At 34.9% G+C, this 21051-nt stretch overlaps 1 protein-coding gene across 1 annotated transcript in view; it reads right to left on the reverse strand.

Annotated features, from left to right (window-relative positions):
- LOC136977190 (serine-rich adhesin for platelets-like) overlaps positions 1 to 21051 on the reverse strand; it is a 97845-nt gene that overhangs the window by 58909 nt on the left and 17885 nt on the right. Inside the window, exon 3 of the mRNA XM_067272644.1 lies at positions 3025 to 3106. Within this exon, the coding sequence (XP_067128745.1) occupies positions 3025 to 3106 (82 nt within the window). The remainder of the gene's footprint in view (positions 1 to 3024; positions 3107 to 21051) is intronic.

The raw sequence follows: 21051 nt of genomic DNA on the forward strand, positions 1-21051 counted from the left end.
GACAAAAGAACTGTTCTTCCGTCTGAGCATGAAAGTTATATCATCATCAGGCCACTCTATGAAATGGCGGAAGTCTTCATCATCGTCAATTGTAATGTGCAGACAGTCATAGCGGTCCGCAAAGATCGAATGTTTCTTGCTACAAAGTTGGCGAAGTTGTGAAGTGGTTTCCTTGTAGTCGAAGTCCGTAAAACACTTTGGCATACTTAACCCAACAGTTTCATAAAAATAAAATTTAATGTTTATTTAGTATAATTTTTGTCATTGAGTGCATTTTATTCCAGACCTGCCTGTCTCTTTTATCTTCCCTCCTCTGTCTGTCCACATTCATCCCTACATGAACCGCTCACACATATTTGTGTTCCAAGAGAAAAAACACAGTGGTGACAAAAGCTGATAGGGAACACTTGTAAGATTTCACAGAACTAAAGGCGATGCATCTTTGATGGTTTCCAGCAAACTGAGATTGCAGATGAATATGTGTAGCAAGTAAAGGGTTTTTTGCAATTTTTTAAAATGCTCTTATTAAATTTAAACAAAGAAAAAGCTGTTGAATAAAATCATAATTACTATTTAAAATTGATTGATAATCTTTCAGTGCTGCATAACCCTCACTGTCTTTCAAACTGACTTTAAAATACAGATAACTCAAGTTTTATTTGCAGGAAATTACAATATTTAATCATTAAAATCATCGTTAGATGGTAATAATAATTACATGCTTTAATTGAAAATTGGCAAGTACATTTATTAGATATTACAATTATATTTTGAATTTATGACTATGTTAGGATATAATATTGAATTATGTAATATCATTTCAATTATATAAAATACAACTCTTGTCACAATACAACTCCTACATCAACAACAACAATAAACAAGTAATATGTTAAACAATAAAAGAATTAGTAAGTTTTATAAGATGAGATAAAACATACTTCTATCTCAAACCGGACAGTGCTAATATCCTTCTCTATCTTTTTTCACTAACGTTTTCGAACCTCTGGTTCTTCTTCAGGTGAACCGACAAGTTAAGAATCTTTCAAAAAGAAAACTTGTCTGTTCACCTGAAGAAGAACCAGAGGTTCGAAAACGTTAGTGAAAAAAGATAGAGAAGGATATTAGCACTGTCCGGTTTGGGATAGAAGTAAGTTTAATTTACAGTGTGTCTAGAAGTTTCTTGTATGAGATAAAACATTTTTCAAGACTAAGTTTATCATCAGATAGCCAACATATAAGCTTTAAATTAACAAACAAATACAGTCGAGTCCGCATAAGTCGACACCTGGATAACTCGACACCATCGGTTAAGTAGTCACTTTTTTGCGGTCCCGGCCGACTTACATAGACATTAATGTTAAAAAACTCTGGTTTACTCGACACCGTTTAACTCGTCACCACTGGATAAGTCGACATACTTTTACCGTCCCACACTCCAATAAGTCATCACCCCCTCTTGAAAAAATGAATTCACTCCGCACATGTGGTGCAAACTCATTTTTTTCAGGAGGGGGAGTCGATTTATTTATTAATATATAATTAATATATACATATACATATTAATAAAAATGCCTTAACTTTTTATGTATTTTTATGTATAAAATAATAACAGATAAACAAAAAGAAAATATACAATCTACATCAACGTCACACCAGAATCCAATTTTGCATTTTCTCACACTAGAGGCATTAAGAATCCTTAGACGTTATTTGCCAAGAATTGACAATTGCGAAGATGATGTTTTCAAGGCATTCGTGATGGTTGAAAAAGAAAGTCGAGACAGTTAAGTGCTCAAAACAAACAACACTAAACAAATTTTTCAGTTTTTCATCTACAGAGTAACTGTAAATGGAGGACACAATGTATTGTAAGCCTATACTACTGTATAATGCACTACTGTATTTTCCTAATTGTGGTTTTTTTCCAACTTCGCTTTAGTTGTCACATCGGATAACTCGACACATTTCCACTTCCCCTTGGGGTGTCAACTTATGCGGAGTCGACTGTATTTATTAATTTAAATGTTAGCAAATAATGGATTTGAATATGAACTTTAAAAATGTAATACTTATGGCAAAAAAACTTTAACACAGAAGATACTTAAAAGTGTAAAATTTTTCAAATATAATGCATTTAACAAAATTTCCATCTAACTAAAATTAACTCAGTAGAATAAAAACTATGTAAAACACAAATTCAAGTTTAACTTAAGATGTTCGTCTGTTTGTAATACTGATAAAAGCACCCAAACCCAAGGATCTAAATCAGAAGCATTGTGTTTTTTTATTCAGGACTAAGTTACTGACAGTAGCAAAAATATCAATAAATTCTTCAAAGAAAAAAATGAAGCAAAAGCCAAATGGGAGAAAGTTCAGATAATGATGCTAGATTATAGAAATTTTCTTTTGAAAAACTTATTGTTACTAATGGTAACTTAGCCTTGAATAAAAAGCACAAGGCTTCTGATTTATATCCTTGGAATTGGCAACACATACAGTTAAACATCTTAAATATCAGATTTGAATTTGTATGTATAATGCATTTATATTACACTATAGTTTGATTTTACCATAGATAAATTTTAGTAATTTAGAAATTTTGTCAAATTTAAAAGTTTTACATTTAAATAACATAAAAGATCTCTGACAATATATTTTAATTTTCACATGCCTACTATATTTTAAAAGTTCATACTTAAATTTGTTAATTTATAACACTTGAAATATTTTTGTCTTTTGTTTCTTAATGTTAAAGTTTTAAAGTTTACATTAGAGAACTGATGATGAGATGAACAGAGACTTGAAAAACCTTTTATTTTATGTAACTTGCTGACTCCTTTAATATTTAGCATATCATTATTTATAATTTATGTTCCATAAATTTTTAGATTATGTAAAATATATAAATTTTGTATGTGTATAATTGAAACTTGAATATCATAAAACTGTGAAAAGTATTTTTATTAATTAAAGATTGATACAGTATTTCAAATCTGTTTTATAATATAAAACATTTCTAACCTTTCTTCCATTAACTTGCGAATAGCACTTACAGATGGACCAGTACCTAGATGTGTATAATAAGGAGCTTTTTCAGGGGGAACTGAAAATGAAAATTTAAAAAATCTAGTTACTTAAAATATTAAAATAATAGAATATATTTATAGATATACAAAATCATAATTTTAAGTATATTAGGTATTTAGATTAAGTACTTAAAGTTATAGCTATTAAATATTTCAAATTCAAACAAAGATACATAATAACAATATAGGTGATAAAAGCACTTCTCTTTGTAATGATAGAATGTGGCAGAATAACACTAAATCTATGCAGATACAAGCTTGTAGGCAAATGAGAAATAAATATGTCATTAATTGACAACAGAAGTTACTAGTCTTTATAACTACACACACTAATCAAGATCTTTAGGTCAACAACTGGTGACCTGAAGCAGATCTTGTGTAAGATTGAAAACATTTATTGAATTTACATCAAATTATTTACTGGATTGTCAAGGTTTTAATTGGTGTACTTAGTTACAGTTCAATAACTATAGTTAACCTGAATAAATTAATTTTGCTTACTGGTCATTGCATAGTTGTTAAAAATAGAAATGACTTTGACAAAATTAAAACTTCTATTATTACAGGCCCTCTCATGTTCTTATATTTAAAAATTAGTTGTCTCTTTTGGAAAGTTCAGTCACTTGTGTTTATCTAACCCAAAGCTTGAAATATATAATGATGACAAAATGATTAATTCTGTATAAGTATCATTCATTCAGTCAATATAACTATTATATATTTCTTAAACCCTTTAGACCCTTGACAACAGAAGTTACTAGTCTTTATAACTACATGCACTAATCAAGATTTGCTTCAGGTCAACAGTTGTTGACCTGAAGCAAATCTTGTGTAAGATTGAAAACAGCCTTGCAGCATAAAAAACTGCATGCCAACATCAAACATAGAGGGTGCTGTAGCCATGTATGCCATTCAGAGGGATCCTACCTTTCTCTACTGTCTATCTCCTCTCCTCCTTCTTCCCTCCCCTTTCCCTTACCCTCTTTTCTGCCGACTAAATACTTTGTGTACGGCCGACATCTTTCTTGTATGTATATGTTATGGACAAAGTGATTAATACAAACATTATGAATAATGACCAACAAAATCGGGCATTGTAATAAATTTCAATAATTTATCAAATTGACTGGACATTATGAATACTGCTATCATCTAGTCGAGCAAAGTGATAATAATACGTTCGAGTGATCATCCAAAATACCAGTGGCGTGCCGTCATTGGAAGCGATGGAAGTGCCGATTCCACCTTCCAATGACCTTCCCTTGTATTTTATAAAATATAAATTTTCATATTTTAACGTACTTTGCATTAATTAAAATTAATATTTTATTATAACTGCATTATGTATCTTTTACACATTTCTATACTACGTGTGAAAAAAACAATAAGATTGCTATTGTATATTCGAATAATTCAGTGGTGGAAGGCGTGTCAAAACCAAGTCAGCTTCCAATCAGCCAGATTATATAGGCATTGGCACATGCGGTTTACAGAGCACCAACCTCACCTGGTTTAGTTGGTAGAAGCGACACACGCACAAAGCATCTAATTTTATATCCCGGACTGGTTCTGAGCTGTTAGCCACCTGCCCGTCAACTTCCAAGCAGCCAGATTATAGGCATTGGTGCATGCGCTTTACAAAGCACCAACATCACCCGGTTTAGCTCGTGGATGCTTCACACATAAAGCTTCTAATTTTATATCCCGGACCGGTTGTGGGCTGTTAGCTGCCTGCCTGCTAGATATTCGGCCGCCCTCGCCCGATTATGCGAATCACAAGCAGACTAGATCAATGGCGGGCCAGCTATGGCTTGCGAAAAGTTTCTATCCAGCCCGCAAGATCTTTAATAGATTATTAAATTGGAAAAATAACTAATTAATAGTTATTTTTCCAATTCTTCGTAATTTTCAAAAACGATAAGAGAAATAAATGTAGTAATTAACTTTTTATTTATTTATTTCATATTTGCAGACTAAAAAAATTACGAGTCACAAGAAGGCGTCAATTAACTACTACGGCCCGCAGAAAAAACGTAAAATTTATTCTGGCCCATGTTATAAAAAAGGTTGCCCTCCCTAGACTAGATTTATAACTTAACCCAACCGATAGGAATTTACTGGCATGTTTTTATGATAGTTCTGTATAGTTGACAGGAGTTTTAAAAAAATCCATTAAAATATTTGATATATTTATTCTGCTTTTATTCCGCTCTCCCATCTTATATTACTTACGGATTTCAATGTTAAACCGGTGATATTACGATTTAGTATGTCCCATCTGTAAGAGGATGCAGAAAAAACCTGTACAATTCTAGTACAGTGTTAAAAAATTAACTGTTACTTTGGCAGCATCATTTACAACCAAATTTAATGAATGAGATGTACAGTGGTACAAAAAAAGCTCTAGAATTTATTTTCCTTAAATTTACGATTTATATATCGGTTGTCATAAAAATTTCTTTCCACTTCTTTCCCAAGACCACAGATATTCAAGTACAAAGTAACAGGTTTCGACTTATTTCTATTTAAGAAGTAGTTAAATAGTTAAGCAATTAGGGAATTAGAAACATAAATAAAACCCTGATGAAAGAGTCGAAATTTTACTTAAACAGAAGCTTAACCAAACCAATCTCTTGCCGAGTACAGTGGGGTCTGATCTCTTCATAATATTAGATGTTATAAAGACAGAAATTTTTCCAGTTCAATGAGAGTGACCGAAAAGTTGTAAATTTTGGAAATTTCCGTGAACACTTGGTCCTAAAACGAATTAGTTAGAAAACGAACGACGGACAATCTGTTGAGTTTAACATATTTAGATTTTTACAGCTATGGTGAGAAACGTTTAAAATCTACAACAACCCTGTCGCGTCCTTTGATATATACTAGTGATGCCACAAAAAGAGGCATTTGACATCGACCGGTATCGGCACCCTCGGGATTTGGCACGTACACACCTACCTGGACCGTCTCTGATTCCATTCATTAGCCACTCATAGGGAGCTATTTCACTAAGTGGATTGTTTTAAGATTTAAAAAGTAAAGAATATTTTGTTATTTTTATGTACGTTTCTTCACAAAGTTATATTTAATTATAAGTTTCTTTAAAAGTATATTCATACAATTGAAGAATTTTTTGTACTAGGTATGTATATTCGTCACACATTTTGTTTTACCAAGTAAGTTTTTCTGATGATTTTAATTTTAGCCCTTATATCGTGGCTAGTGATTCAAAAATTTATTTTAAAAAAGTTTTGGCTCAAGACGATATAATGAAAAAGAAAACATTAAAAGAGAAAGACCGATGCCTAAATTAAATATAAATACATCGACAAAAAAATTTCGACATTTTGATGATAAAATTTATGACGAATGACGAATCTTTCGTAAAATTGAAGCAATCTGGAATTCAAAGCAGAATAGAATTTAACATTGGTAGACAATATAAAATAAATATTGAAAATTATAACAAGATAATTACGATTAATAGATGTTTTTTCTCAAAGCGAGAATTGGCATTTAGAGGGGATAAGGAATTTACTGAATTTAATAATGGAGGTAATTATATTGAACTTTCTTATTTATTAAGTACGTCAGATAATCTATTAAAAATACATTTAAAGAAGTATACGGTTTTTACTGGCTTATCGAACAAACGAATACGAACGGGCCCTGACGCGCAATTAATTGATTGCCCCTGTAAGTCGGCTTCTTACAGAAATACAGCTTCCCTATCATCAAATGTCACGGCACGCCACTGCAAAATACGCTAGCCAATCAGCACTCATATCTGACTTGCGCGTGTGTATTGCGTTTAGTACCAAATTTGGCAGCGGTTGCAACTGTTTGTGCTCTCAATGGATTCTTCTCAAAGGGGAACCGCTGGCAGGCCGCTGATTGTTTAACATCACTAGTTATTTATTCACAGTAATTCTTGATCACACGTATCAATAAACTAGTATGTATCAATATCTAGTGATGTTAAACAATCAGCAGCCTGCTGGTGGCTCCCCTCCGGGAGGAATCTGTCAGGAGCACAAACAGTTGCCACCACTGCCATGATGGTGCACATAGGTAAAATTTTACCATTTAATTAATATAGTTAATAGTACTCCTTTTTAAAAGATTACATGTTCTTTTTAAAATACTTTGAAATAATTCACAAAAAATAAATATTTCTAAATGAAATAAGTGGAGTTTTTTTAATCAAATTAATTAATGTTGCACAATTTAAAATTCAGTACTAAACACTACACATACTCAACGCGATATAATCTGTAACTCAGAGTGCCAATTGGCTAGTGTATGTTGGATGATCACTCCCCATTGTTATCACTTTGCCCGACTAGGAGATAGCGGTATTCATAATGACCAGTCAATTTGATAAATTAATCAATATTTATCACACTGCGTGCTCTTTTTGGTCATTATTCATAATGCCCGATTTATCACTTTGTCCATAACATATATATTTCTTAGGAAAGCTATTAATTACACTTGCCAATTTTTATATAGAGTATCAAAAATGATGTATCATCAGATGCCAGACTATTTAAGTTTTATAATACTGTATACTAGGAACTATATCCCTGATTATTTTCAATAGCTGACTTAACATTCCACATTGCTGGAATGTTAAGTCAGCTACGTCAATAATTGAAGATCTTATGTAACTATTGCCATGTACTGTAATTTTGTATGGATACCCTGAAGCAGTGTATGCCCCACAGAAACTGCTAGAACAAAAATATTCAAAGCACTATATATATTGCATCTTTACAGTGATCACTGAAAGCATAACACTTATCAATATCCAATTTAGAAGATACTATCTCAATAGCAGTAAAGATTACACCTTAAATCCAGCAATTCAATTTATTTGGAACAAACAGCCATGTTTAAAGGCCTTCCTCAGGTTGTTCTTAATCAAACATCAAATACACAGAGGTGCAGAATATTTTCAGAACCCAAAATTTTCCTGAAAATTATTGCACACAAAATAAAACAATTTACAAACCAATTAATTATTATTACTATGTAATTTGGAAAATTCAAATTAAGTCATACAACTAATTAAATGGGCCTATCATATAATTTGCAATGCAACATTAAACCAATAAATTAACTTAAACATTTTTTAAATTAAAAGGATGCTTTAAGCACATTCCATCATCATAAGAGAGAACATACAATTACGACGGGCATCCAGAAAATATAAAACGTTTGTGAATGGCACTCTGTGCAGGAAAATGACCACCATTGATTCAAGGTCAATTTGTTCTCTGCTATGTAATCTTAGCATTTGTAAAGTTTTGATAATGGCAGGCTAATTGTTACTGTTTTGTCAAGGGTTAAAATGTGTACAAAAATTGAAAATCCTGCCAAATGCAAAGTGTTATTCATTTTCTAAACACAAAGAACATTTGTCCTGTAGAAATTCATAAAAAAAAAAGTCACAAAATTATATGGTGGTCATATTATAAACAAAGCAAGTGTGAGAAAATGGTGTTTAATGTTTAACGAAGGAAGGTAACATGCAAACATACTCAAGCTGTGCTTCAAACATTTGGTGCAATAATGTTTTTTACCACCCACTTACAACCCTAACCTGGCACACCCAGTAACTTTCATCTCTTTCCCAAGATGAAAGAGTTTTTGGGTGGATTTGGAACATTTTAGAACAATGATGGTGGATGATAAGGTGAAAAAACTGTCACTAAGTGGGTGAAAAAACTGGTGGTGGAAGTTTATGAAGAAGGAATCCAAAAACTAGTGCCGTGCTACAAGAGCTTAAATCATAATGGTGACTATGTAGAAAAATAATTGGTGTTGTACTAATTACTTAATAAAACTTTTTTCTATCATTACTGTTTTTTTTTTCCTTTTTTTATAGCCAAACATTATTTTCTGGATGCTCCTCATATAAACTTGATGTAATATATTGATTTATAGAAATAAAATTGAAGTCAATACCATGAACAACCTATTTTTAGTACAGGGCATCAATTAACAGACTTTCAATAAACATTTTTGGAGTTTTCAACTGACATTTTCATTATTATGTTGGGTTAAGTTAGATATACTCGGTTAACACCGGTGGCTAAGTACTATGCCGGACCAAAGTCAAGGCATAGTAACCAAAACAGAAATTAAAGAAGTGTGTCAGTGTGTGTGTCTGTATTCAGGAATTTTCTCACAATATGACATGTATTCAATATAGCGGACCTCTGTAGTGTGATATATGTGTTTCTATTCAATTGTAATGTGCCCAGGCTTTTGTGTAGTGTGTGTGGTATGACACCTGTAGAGGAGAGGACAACAGGTACAATAAGCACCCTATCCATCCTCCACAGATGCCTTATTTCCTGGGCGAGTTCTGTGTACTTGCTAATTTTTTCAGTGCATGCGTTTTGTATATTGTGAGTGTTTGGAATGGATATGTCTATAATGTATGTAATTTTATTGTGTTTGTCAATGAGTGTGATGTCTGGTCTGTTGTGGTAAATTGTTTTATCTGTGATTATGGCTCTGTCGTAGTACATTTTGTGCGTGTTGTTTTCCAATACTGTCTGTGGAATGTATTTGTAGTATGGTTCGTGGATGTCTACTAATTTGTGTTTCTTTGCAAGCTCTTGGTGTATTATATTTGCTACTTGGTTATGTCTGTGTAAATAATCTGTCTGTGCCAAGAGCTTGCAACCAGAGGTGATGTGTTGTATAGTTTCTGGCATGATGTGACATTTTCTGCATGTGTCATTTGTGAGTGTTGCATCTTTGAGTATGTGTTTTCTGTAGTTTTTAGTATTTATGACCTGATTCTGTATGGCAATCATGAATCCTTCCGTCTCCCCAAAGAGGCATCCCTGAGCTAACCAGCTGTTTGACGCAGTTTTGTCAACTCACACAGTTTTGTCAACTCATTATTATTATTATTATGTTTTTGAAAACAGCCATATTTTTATAATATTTTAAAATATATTTCAACATTAATATTTTTTTATTTTACAACAAATCTAAAAAAAATATATATAAAAAATAAAGCAAAACAATGTTTATAAAATGATGATAAAACTTCTATTTAGGTATTTACTCAAGAAAATTCAGAAAACTTTTTAAACACAGTTTATTAATTTGCAAATTTTTTGTGTTGGAAACTTGTGAATATTTTATCTTAAATCAAGCAAACACAAAATTTCACCCATTAAATACTGAAAAAAGATTTAAAATAAAAACAGATTTTCAATAAAATAATTAACAACAGTGTAGTGGCTTACAATTACAATTTATTAGCATAATTAAGTTGTGTTAATTATTTTATGATTGTTGGCATAAAGTGTCTTTTTACAACATTGTTTAGATTTCTAAAACACCGTTTAGGTTTTTCATAAAAATTTTTGGTTTTTAGTTTTTGTAAAAATCAAAAAGCTGTTCTGTAACTGAGACTGATTTATCCTTACTTGCAAGCAGATAACCATGTAAGAAGGCAGTGATGTAGCAAGTGACTGAACTGGTAAGAAACAAAGTAAAAACAAAAAATGTTCCATTTTCACTTTTAAAACACAAAATCACTGCATTTTGGCAAATATCCCCAATTAACGTCAGTCAAGACACTACTTCATTTTTTAGGCTATTACTGTAATGTTATGTTTTCTACTGTAAATTTTCTCAGAATTGTTTTAATTTCTCCAAACTTTGTTAATGCAATCAGATTTATTCTGCATCCCTGCAACTACCCTGTTTCCCCGAAAATAAGACAATGTCTTATATTAATTTTTGCTCCCAAAGATGCACTAGGTCTTATTTTCGAGGAAACATGATACATAACAGAATTTAAAAAGGAATAATATTTTCAAATCATAGAATATTAGTAGAATTCAAAACCATTAGAATATATATTTATAAAATTTAAACATAACAGTCAAAATAAAAAATACCAAAAAACATAAATTAAAGATAAAACAGGGTAAGATATTTCAAGAAAAATACATTTCTGTAGATTTAGCCCTCCACAAGGTTTTAGATTTCTAATGCTTCCAGCTATTTTAAGCCAAAATTATTATGTTAAAATATATGAAAACTTATCAAATATACCTAGTTAAGCCCAATTTTCATCATGGTTACATTCTCCCATTTCAGGGTCATTAGATGAAGAGTTGCAAATTAAGGAATAAGTAATTGTATTTAACTGAAACAGGTTCCTAAGAAACTGAACTATAAAAGAAGTAATATTAATGCATTTTATTTAAATGTTTGTCATTAGCTCATTATTAAAGATATCAATGCTATGTACTGTAGAATTAAATAATACATAAAGAAATGCTTACTGGAACTGTATAATATATACTTAAATAAATCTACACCTTTCACAGGTCCAGCATAACGTTTAATTCTATAAAAATGTTTTCGATCCCTTTAAAAGATTTTCAGTTATTCTCTACAAAGAAACAAACGAAAAATTCAAATTTAAAAAGAACGAATTTCAAAAACGCAGTTATACATCTAACGGTTAGATGTATAACCGGTTTTTTGAAATTTGTTCTTTTGAGCCAAAAACACACAAGGTAGACTGGCCATTATGTCCACTAGTCAACAAGAAGTCACACCCCACGTACTTTTTAGAAAAAGCACTCGCTAAGTTTCTACGTGCGGTGATTCCAGACTCAACGTATGTCACCCCCTCATCCTTGGCTGCTAAATCTACCATCACAGCAAGCATTGGCACGGTGCAAACAAGCACCTACACCTTCTATAAACTAGATGTGATAGCCAAGTATCCTTTGGTGCCAACGTTTGAAGCTATAATGCTGGTCAACTCACTACTCCTTAGAAAGGGCTTTAGTGCCCAGCAGATTTTGGATATACGCGATGCGCTACTTTTCATCACTGAACATAATTATTTTCGTTTCAATCAAAAGATCTATTTACAAAAACAAGGAGTTTCCATGGGCTCTCCCCTCTCTGCCATCCTAGCAGAGCTCGTCATGAGAGAAATCGAACATAGAACTTTTGATTTCCCCAGCACCATCCTGTACCCACTACTCTATTTACGTTACGTGGATGATATCCTCATAGCCTGGGAGGGCACCGATGAAACCTTTTGTACCTTCATGCAGCAAGTATCTAATATATATCCCTCTATCAAGTTTACGTGGGAAAAAGAAACTAATGCGGCTATAACTTTCTTAGATCTGTGCATACAAAGGTCCTCGGAAGCACAACGTTTCTCAGTTCATCACAAGTTTAACATGCTACCGTACATCATCCCTGCAAATGCATTCCAGCCTGCACATTACATTGATGCTGCCATTGCCGCCCTACTGAGAAGAGCACTCTTGCTACCATCAATCCAAGAGCTGATAAACAGTGAATTAAACATCATTAACTTAGCCATACGTGCAGCGAATTTTTCACATGCTAACTATATGCATCTACTCTGCAGAGTCAAGAAAGCGCTGTTTCCATGCACCGCGTTAACTAACAGGAGGGAAGTTACATTTGTACAACCAGCATTACCACTTTCGCTACGCATCTGCCACATGTTTTGGCAGCATGGTATGCTCCTGCCGCTTTCTCCGTTACCTAGCTTACGCAGACTCCTCTGCAATGACCGAGACAAGTTCTCCATCTTTGAGAAGTCAGGAGTTTATGCGATTCCATCAGAAAATCCTGTTACGGGGAGTAGTACAAGATATATCGCGGCCACAGCAAGAATGCTGGCTACCCGCTTGACCGAACACCAGGATGATGTGGCAAAAGGAAGATACAACACCAAACTCGCAAAAAGGGTGCGCAACATGAATTATAACCCCTTATGGGCACAAGCCGCTATACTCAGGACTTACAATGACCGGAAGTTCCTCTTCATATGGGAATTGCTATACATAACAACGTAACTGGGACATCTTTAGGGAAGAATTCAGTAAGATATGGCATATGTACAACTTTCCCCCCATCAACTCCCACGAAGATCTGGATAACTATGCTAATTTCCTAACCTATGCCCTTAAGACTGCAGGCGAGAAAGCCCTGCGTATAAAGAAGACAAAAACGAGAAATACCCACTGGTGGACAGAGGAACTTTCCAAGCGTAAAAGGAAAGTGAACAGACTTAGAAAAAAATTTATGAAAACAATAATCGGAGAGGAGAGAGTCCTCCTTAAATCCCAATACAAGAACTGTCTGAAGATCTACAAAAAACAAATTAATAAGGCCCGCACTAATTCTTGGAGAAACTTTTGCACACAGTCAAACAAAAACGGACCTTGGGACCTCCCTTACCACCTCCTTTTCAGCAAATGGAAAAGGACAATACTCCCTGATCTCATGAAAATGAATGACAACACTAATGATACTACCGAACTCGACATAAAAACTAATATCGAAAATATTCTAAATTACCATTTCCCTCAAGACACCAAGGTTGGTGACACTGAAACTCACAATAAGACCCGCTCGACTACCTACTCTGATATCCAAACAGACAATGACAAACCATTCACTTTTAGGAAGGTGGGAAAAGCGATCAGGTCTCTCGCAAATAAAAAATCGGCTGGAGTTGATGGGATTACTGCTGAAATGATTAAAGAGGGCTTCAAAGAAATCCCCTGGCGTTTGTTCACATCTTCAATGGATGCCTCACTTCCAGCTACTTCCCGAATGACTGGAAGATTGGGAACATAAAGCTGATTCCGAAGAAGACGAACCCAGACAGACCAGAACATTATAGACCCATAAGTCTCCTCCCTGTGATGGGAAAGCTTCTTGATGGGTTACTGATAAATCGCATTCAATAGCACTTATACAGCAAAGGGACACTACATCCATACCAGTTCGGATTCCGACCTGGAAGATCCACCACTGATGCTGCACTTTGTGTTAGGGACACGATCCACAAGGCTTGGACCAAGAACAAACACACCATCGTCGTCAGCATCGATTACCACAAGGCTTTCGATCACCTTTGGTGGCCGAGCATCTTACACCGTCTCAAAGAGGCTGGTTGCCCGAGAAACATATGCCATCTGACAAAAGACTATCTAAGCAACAGGAAAATTATATTTAAATGAAATAACCTCTCTATTACTAAAAACATCAACAAAGGATGTCCCCAGGGATCCAGAAGTGGACCTGGACTCTGGAACATGACTTTCGACGATCTCTTGTTCTCCACCAATACCAACAAAGATATTAAAATCCAAGCTTTTGCTGACGATCTCCTTCTTATGGTTTCACACCAGAACTCTGGTCGCCTGGCCGATATTACCAACACTTGCCTCAAAGACATCTACAACTGGAGTGATAACAACAAGCTACCGTTAAACTACGACAAGTGCATCGCTATGGTTTGTACCAGAAGAAATAAGAGAAATAGGTTACAACGTCCACCAGGGATTTACATCAACGGCAAAAAAATAAAGATTGCTCGAGAACTCAAGTACCTCGGAATTTACTTTGATGAAAAACTCAACTGGCACTCCCATGTCCATAACATCTGTCGGAATACGGAACAAAAGGCCAATCTTTTAAACTGGCTGTCGGCAAAACGTTGGGGCCTAAACTACAAAAATAGTAGATTAATTTACAAAACTGCAATCGAGCCCGCCATTCTCTACGCTGTCCCGGTTTGGCAAGAGGCACTTAACAAACAACATATTCACCGCAAGCTTGCCTCCACCCAGAGAAAATTCACCATTAGGATCTGTAAAGCCTACAGAACGGCTCCTTCCAATGCTCTCCTTGTCATGGCAGATCTTCCCCCTATTCACATCCAGGCAAAGCTTTTAAATTGGTACTGGCACTTGACTAGCCCCGGTACCTATCCCTGGCAAGATAACACTGCTACCCATAACTTCATCTTTGCTGACCTCATTAAAGACAATACATCGTTGGTCCGCAGCATACATAAATATGGTGTAGACAGGACTCTGAAGAGAGACGAACACAGCCACCATCCAGCTGACGACCTCGGCTACACCATCAACTAGGACTTCCACAATGTACAAAACCTTAAAGCAAATTGGACCGTCTACACCGATGGTTCCAGCAACGACACTGGCAATGGTTCTGGCTTCGTCATTATCAATTCTAAAGGGAGAACTTGCTATCAGGCTTATCATAAGCTGGCCTCCCACTGCTCCATCTCCCAAGCAGAGATGTGGGCCATCCTGAAAGCCATCACTCATATCACCAATAACATTCGTCAATTCAAAGGGAAAATCCTTATTTTGACGGACAGCAGAATGGTGCTTCATACCCTCAACAGGAACAACCGCCTTACTAGGCTTGCTGCCAGAATGTTGTCAGCAGCACAAGATCTTGGAACAATTCGCACTCTACAATTTAGTTGGATCCCTTCACACAGTGGCATCAAGGGAAACGAAACAGCGGACAAGTTGGCGAAAATAGGCAGCAGATCTTCATGCCACCACTCTTTCAACAAGATTCCTCAATCCACTTTGAAGAATCGCCTTCGAGCCTTTGCCGAGGCCCTTTGGCAGCAGGAGTGGTCTTCTGCTAACACGGGAAGAAACTGTTTTAAGTTCATCCCGAATATCCACACCAGAAAGATCGCCAAGCATTACACTCCAGATGCAGACACATCACAAATCCTCACAGGACATGGTAACTTTCCCGTCTACCTTCACCGGTTCGGGAAATCTAACAACAGCAGCTGTACGTGCTCAACCCAATCTATCGGAGATGCGTTACACCTAGCATTCCATTGCCCTAACTTCGACCACCTACAACTAGGACTAATTACCAACTGCCTAAAGAAAGGACTAACTTGGCCACCCGGACCAGCGAACTTATTCCAAAACAAAGAACTCTGGAAGGATTTTATCAAGTTCCTCAACAGGACCAGAGCCCTCATCTCCTACCGACAACAAAACACCAGCCTACCCGAAGAAGAACACCTCAGCAAGTGATTAGACTACTTTGCGACTGGACATCATCCCCCCCTTGCTGTCACTCTTGGTTTCCTATTGACAACTGTGGTTTTCCCTTTGCAAGGGACTTACGACTAGTTACTATCCGTAATTCCTATCATGTACAGTTTTTTTTTTTTTTTGGTTACGGTTCCGATTTTATTGCAACATGCGACTCTATGTACGGTTCCTCCCCAGGCTTCTGTTCCCTGGATCCCTCTCATTGCTTATTGCATTTTGTTACCGCGATCATTTTAATTAATATTGCACCAGTTCAGTTTCTACACGCGATGCTTTATTTCGGTTTTAAAATTTCTGTCCAGTTTTGTACCGCGGACTGGCATTTGTTTATGTTCACGTGTATCCACTTTCTTCCCTATTCTGCACCGGACTAGGTTATAGTCGGCCTATATTCACTTTTTAAGTCCGCCATATCGTTGTCACCGCTAACTCATGTTGTTACCAAGCTTATAAAGCTTTTCTTTATTTCTGTATATAGCGGTCTTTTGCGGCCTCATTCCTCATTAAACAAATTGTCGGGATTTTACTGTTTCCAACACTGTGTTGTTCTGATTGTAATTTAATTCGAATTTTGCTGATAATTGTGATGTGGTCGCTCTAAGGCCCACCCACCTTCTTTTCCAACTCATCTAACTCTTTTATTCCTCCTCTTTTAACTACTCTTTTCTATTTTTCTCTCAGCATTTTCATCTTAACAACTTAACTAATCCCTTACTTCACTACTTCCTTCTATGAGGCTAAGTCCACTTCATTAATGGACAGCCTCCTAATCGCTGTAAAAAATAAAATAAAATATACATAACAACATTGGAAACGTGCAATGCACCTATGCTGGAACTGCCCAACGTATGGATCGCCCTATACAAGCGATTAAACGGCGAGTTACGTCACATCTTGCACTATTAATGAGAAACAGCACCATGAATGCGCCGTATTACAGCACGTTCGCATCATCGTACCTTTTCAAAATTCGTAGATTTGTATTGAATGTCGCCAAAAAACGTTAAATTTAAATTTTTGTATGTGTTCTCCATTGTTTCGAACGTTCATATTCTATATCTATAAAAAAATTGTTAATTTGCTTGAGGACGATGGAAATACATTCATCGAAAGCGCTCGAAACAAAAGAAAAATATTTGATAACGCCGTACACAGTGAGTTATATTTCGTATGTATAGTAAACTTGGCGTGAGCAACATACTAGTCTTTAGTATATTTGTTGATTTTTTATTAATGAATTCAAACAATTATTAGTTAGTATGTTAATGCACCATATCTAAACTTAACTTATATATAAAAAATAAAACGACTTGATATTTACTTGCAAAATATGGCACCAAACTCTGAATCAGACGATAATTGAAATTGGATAAAATCGCTGATATTTCAAATTTCTGAATTATTGCCCACTATTTATTAACAGACACACTAAAATATACAAAGAAATCTTATTTTCATTGCTGAAAACGTATTGCTACATTTTGAAGCTAGAAACTACAGGATATATCGACAAATGTAATATTACGCTTTTTGCATTTTGCGAAGGAATGCGTTAAATGTAATATTACGTTTCTAGTGCGGTAAGTGTTAAACATTTTGTTTCTCTGTTTTCGTAATTGTAGGAGAAAAGGTCAAATTCCTGTTTGATTCTCTCACACAAAATGACCTTTCTTATGATGTTTTTTGACTAAGGACACTTTTATATAAAACTAGCTGACCCGGCCACACGTTGTTGTGGCTCAAAATGTATCTATTATAAATGTATAACACTTCCCCCGTGGGAGGAATTTCAAAAAATCCCTTCTTAGTGTACATTCTCTTGACGTACCCTATTAAAACGCAATCAAAAACGCATCTAAAATAGTATAATAAAAGCCGAGTTCTTCACAGTAAGCCTTAATCCCGTCACTTTTCCCTGCTGGGGAATATCGAAAAATCCCTTTTTAGTGTATATTCTGTTGACGCAATTAAAAACGCAAAAAACCGCATGTAAAATAGTATAATAGAAGCCGAGTTATTCATGGTAAGCCTTAATCCCGTCCATCTCCCCCCACTGGGAGGAATTTCGACATGTATATTATATAAAAACACGTGCGTATTCGAATGCAACGTTGTGTCAAAATTTCAAAGGAATCGGTAGGAACAAACGAATGCTATATTTTATTTATATAGATAGATAGAAAATGATCTGCTTCAGTCCATTCTCACAGAAAAGCAGAATGCCTCACAGAAAAGCAAACTTAGGTCGTCGGAAGTTAGCGCCATCTGTTGGACATAAAAGCCTTAATCCATATATAAATATATTTTTGAAAGGGGGAAATGGTGTAGGGGTATGAAAAATAGATAGTAGCCGATTCTCAGACCTACTGAATATGCATATAAAATTTGGTAAAAATCGGTAAAGCCGTTTCGGAGGAGTACGGTAACAAAAATTGTGACACGAGAATTTTATATATAAGATGATTTTTCCATTTAAAACAATTTTTGGGTTGAGGTTTTAGCCTTCAATCAAGACCTTACAAAAATGAGCTTCATCACTGCATAGAATTTGCCAGGGCCATGCATTATCAACTATCATCAGAGCTATGAGTGTCATAGCAAATGTTTCCTGCTTATCATTATTACCAGAAACCAATTCTTATGTGTGGTTCATCTTATTAGGAAAAACTGCAACCCTTTTCACAAATCTTTCTCTATTGTTGTGTAGTGCCAAACAAAAGCTATGATCTTGCATGTGTGCTATTGCTGTCTTAAGAATTTTCCATATTCTGCTTCACAATAGAAGTAACATTTTTCTTCATTTTCATATGTTCAATTGATTTGCAACCCATCCTGCTTTCATGGTAAAAGTTCTAGTTTCCTCAAAATGTAAAATCATTTTCCCAAGATTAGTAATAATTAAAAGAACTCTTTACAAACTTTGAAACTGCTAAAATTCTTTAAGTGCAACATTGGCATTTCTGCTTCATTGATAATAGAGTTTAATGAATAATGAGCAATCAGATAAAGTATCATAACTCTTAAGCTTTACAAAACTGATGAGAAACATGTCTCAACTCCTTTATAAATCCAACTTTTGTTGGAAAACATGTCATATGCTAATTAAAGAGACAGTGATGCCAATTTAAAAAGAAAATTCACACTGCTGGCAACAGCATTTTGAACCACAATTTTTTATTTCAAAAATCAAAAATGCATATTTAGGAAGATATGTATTCCAAATTTGATTGAGTTTCATTTGATAGTTCACACATAAAGCTTTAAACACCTACTGTTTAACTGAATCACATTATATGCCTATATCATCAATTCTAAATACAGTTGCATCATGAAAAGTTATAATTGCCAAGTTCACTTTACAAGTTATAACTTGTAAGTCAGTGAACCATTAAAGCAGGTTTGGATTCTTTTTGTGTGCAATTATACTGTGAGAACCTGAACTGGGTGGAGTTCGAGCATTAAAGTTACTTGTTCATTTACTGCTGGAATTAGCATTTAGGTGTGAATTTTGTCAGTTTAGAAAGTTTGTTCAAAAAGAAAGTTATAAAAGAATAACTTCTGAAATTCACACATGGATGTTGCAATTATATTTTTTCCAACACTCACTGACCAAAAATGGAAATATGAATAAAGGAGGAGGACCTCCAAATAAAAAAGGGAATCAACTCCAGGAGGACTTCATCAGTAGCTAGTGTATGTTGACTTTCTGACCTGAGAGAATTTCAACTTACACTTTCTCAGTGTCGGTAGTGACACCTTTCTGTAACTTTTTAACATATCTGAGGTATTTTGCTGTGCTAATATTTCTTCTCTATCTTTCTTTCCTCACTAATGTTTTCGAACCTCTGGTTCTTCTTCAGGTGAACAGACAAGTTATTCGATGGCAAGAATTTTTCAAAAAACGAATTCCGAAAGTTCTACGTAAACACGCGCCATATTCGTCATTCTGCGCATGTACAGTTGATGGAAGTATAGCTTTACGTTATCCCGTATCATAGACCAGAGGTTTGAAAACGTTAGTGAGGAAAGAAAGATAGAGAAGAAATATTAGCACTGTTCGGTTCGGGATAGAAGTAAGTCTAATTTATTTTGCTGTTTTAATATACCAAGGAATGGCAGATTCCAGCAGTCACTGCCCATTTCTCCAACCATTTAATAATGTGCTTTATCCAGCTCCAATGGATACTTCACCTAATGAGTACATCCTCACCTACCATTATGCATTTCGAACTACCTCCTGTGATTAAGAAATTTTCCTACAAGATCCTGAATGAGTCAACCTCCTCCAGTCAACAAACAACAGACCACTTTTGAGCACCATCCACCCTAGATATTTAGCAACTCACAATCAATTCTAAACTGTCATGCTTAATGACTCGCTATTATCATCCTAAAGTCCTAAATTTTCTCGCGACTCTTGTCAGAAATGTATAATCTTTTGTGTAAATAAATGAGTATTAGTTTTATTTGACCTATAGTAGAGCAACTTCTTTCCATCACATCTCTAGACCTCTTCACCCCGAACCCAACCACCTATGTACTCAACTGCTCACGTGAAGAAACAATGTAATGGGATTGTAGGGGTTTCTGTGTCTTCCCAAAAGACACAGTGGTGTCAGTCCTGACGTAGGCATTTCCAACATGGTACCGACCCTTTGGTCACAATACTAAATTAAATTCTTTTATAATTTTAATTCTTTTTTACAATGTCAAGAACTAAAAGACTTAATGAATCTATTGTGTAGAAAAACATTGAAATTTTAGTAGGAAATGAGACAGTAAAATGCAAACCAAGCTATGCTAATCTTAAGTGTATAGAATGCTCTACAATGGGACTTTTACATTTGAGTTCATTTGGAACATTTTCATTAAAGACAGTATTATACAAGGGTTGATTAAAAAATAACGAGACTGACTTTTTTATTCAGAACTGGATGACTCCACAGGCTCTAAACATTTTTATTTTTCAAAATAGCATCCTTCATATTCAATACATTTTTTTTTACAAAATTTCAAAA

This window comes from Centruroides vittatus, unplaced genomic scaffold, assembly GCF_030686945.1.
Source record: "Centruroides vittatus isolate TY-2023 unplaced genomic scaffold, ASM3068694v2 contig_452, whole genome shotgun sequence".
In the NCBI taxonomy this organism is placed as follows: Eukaryota; Metazoa; Arthropoda; class Arachnida; order Scorpiones; family Buthidae; genus Centruroides; species Centruroides vittatus.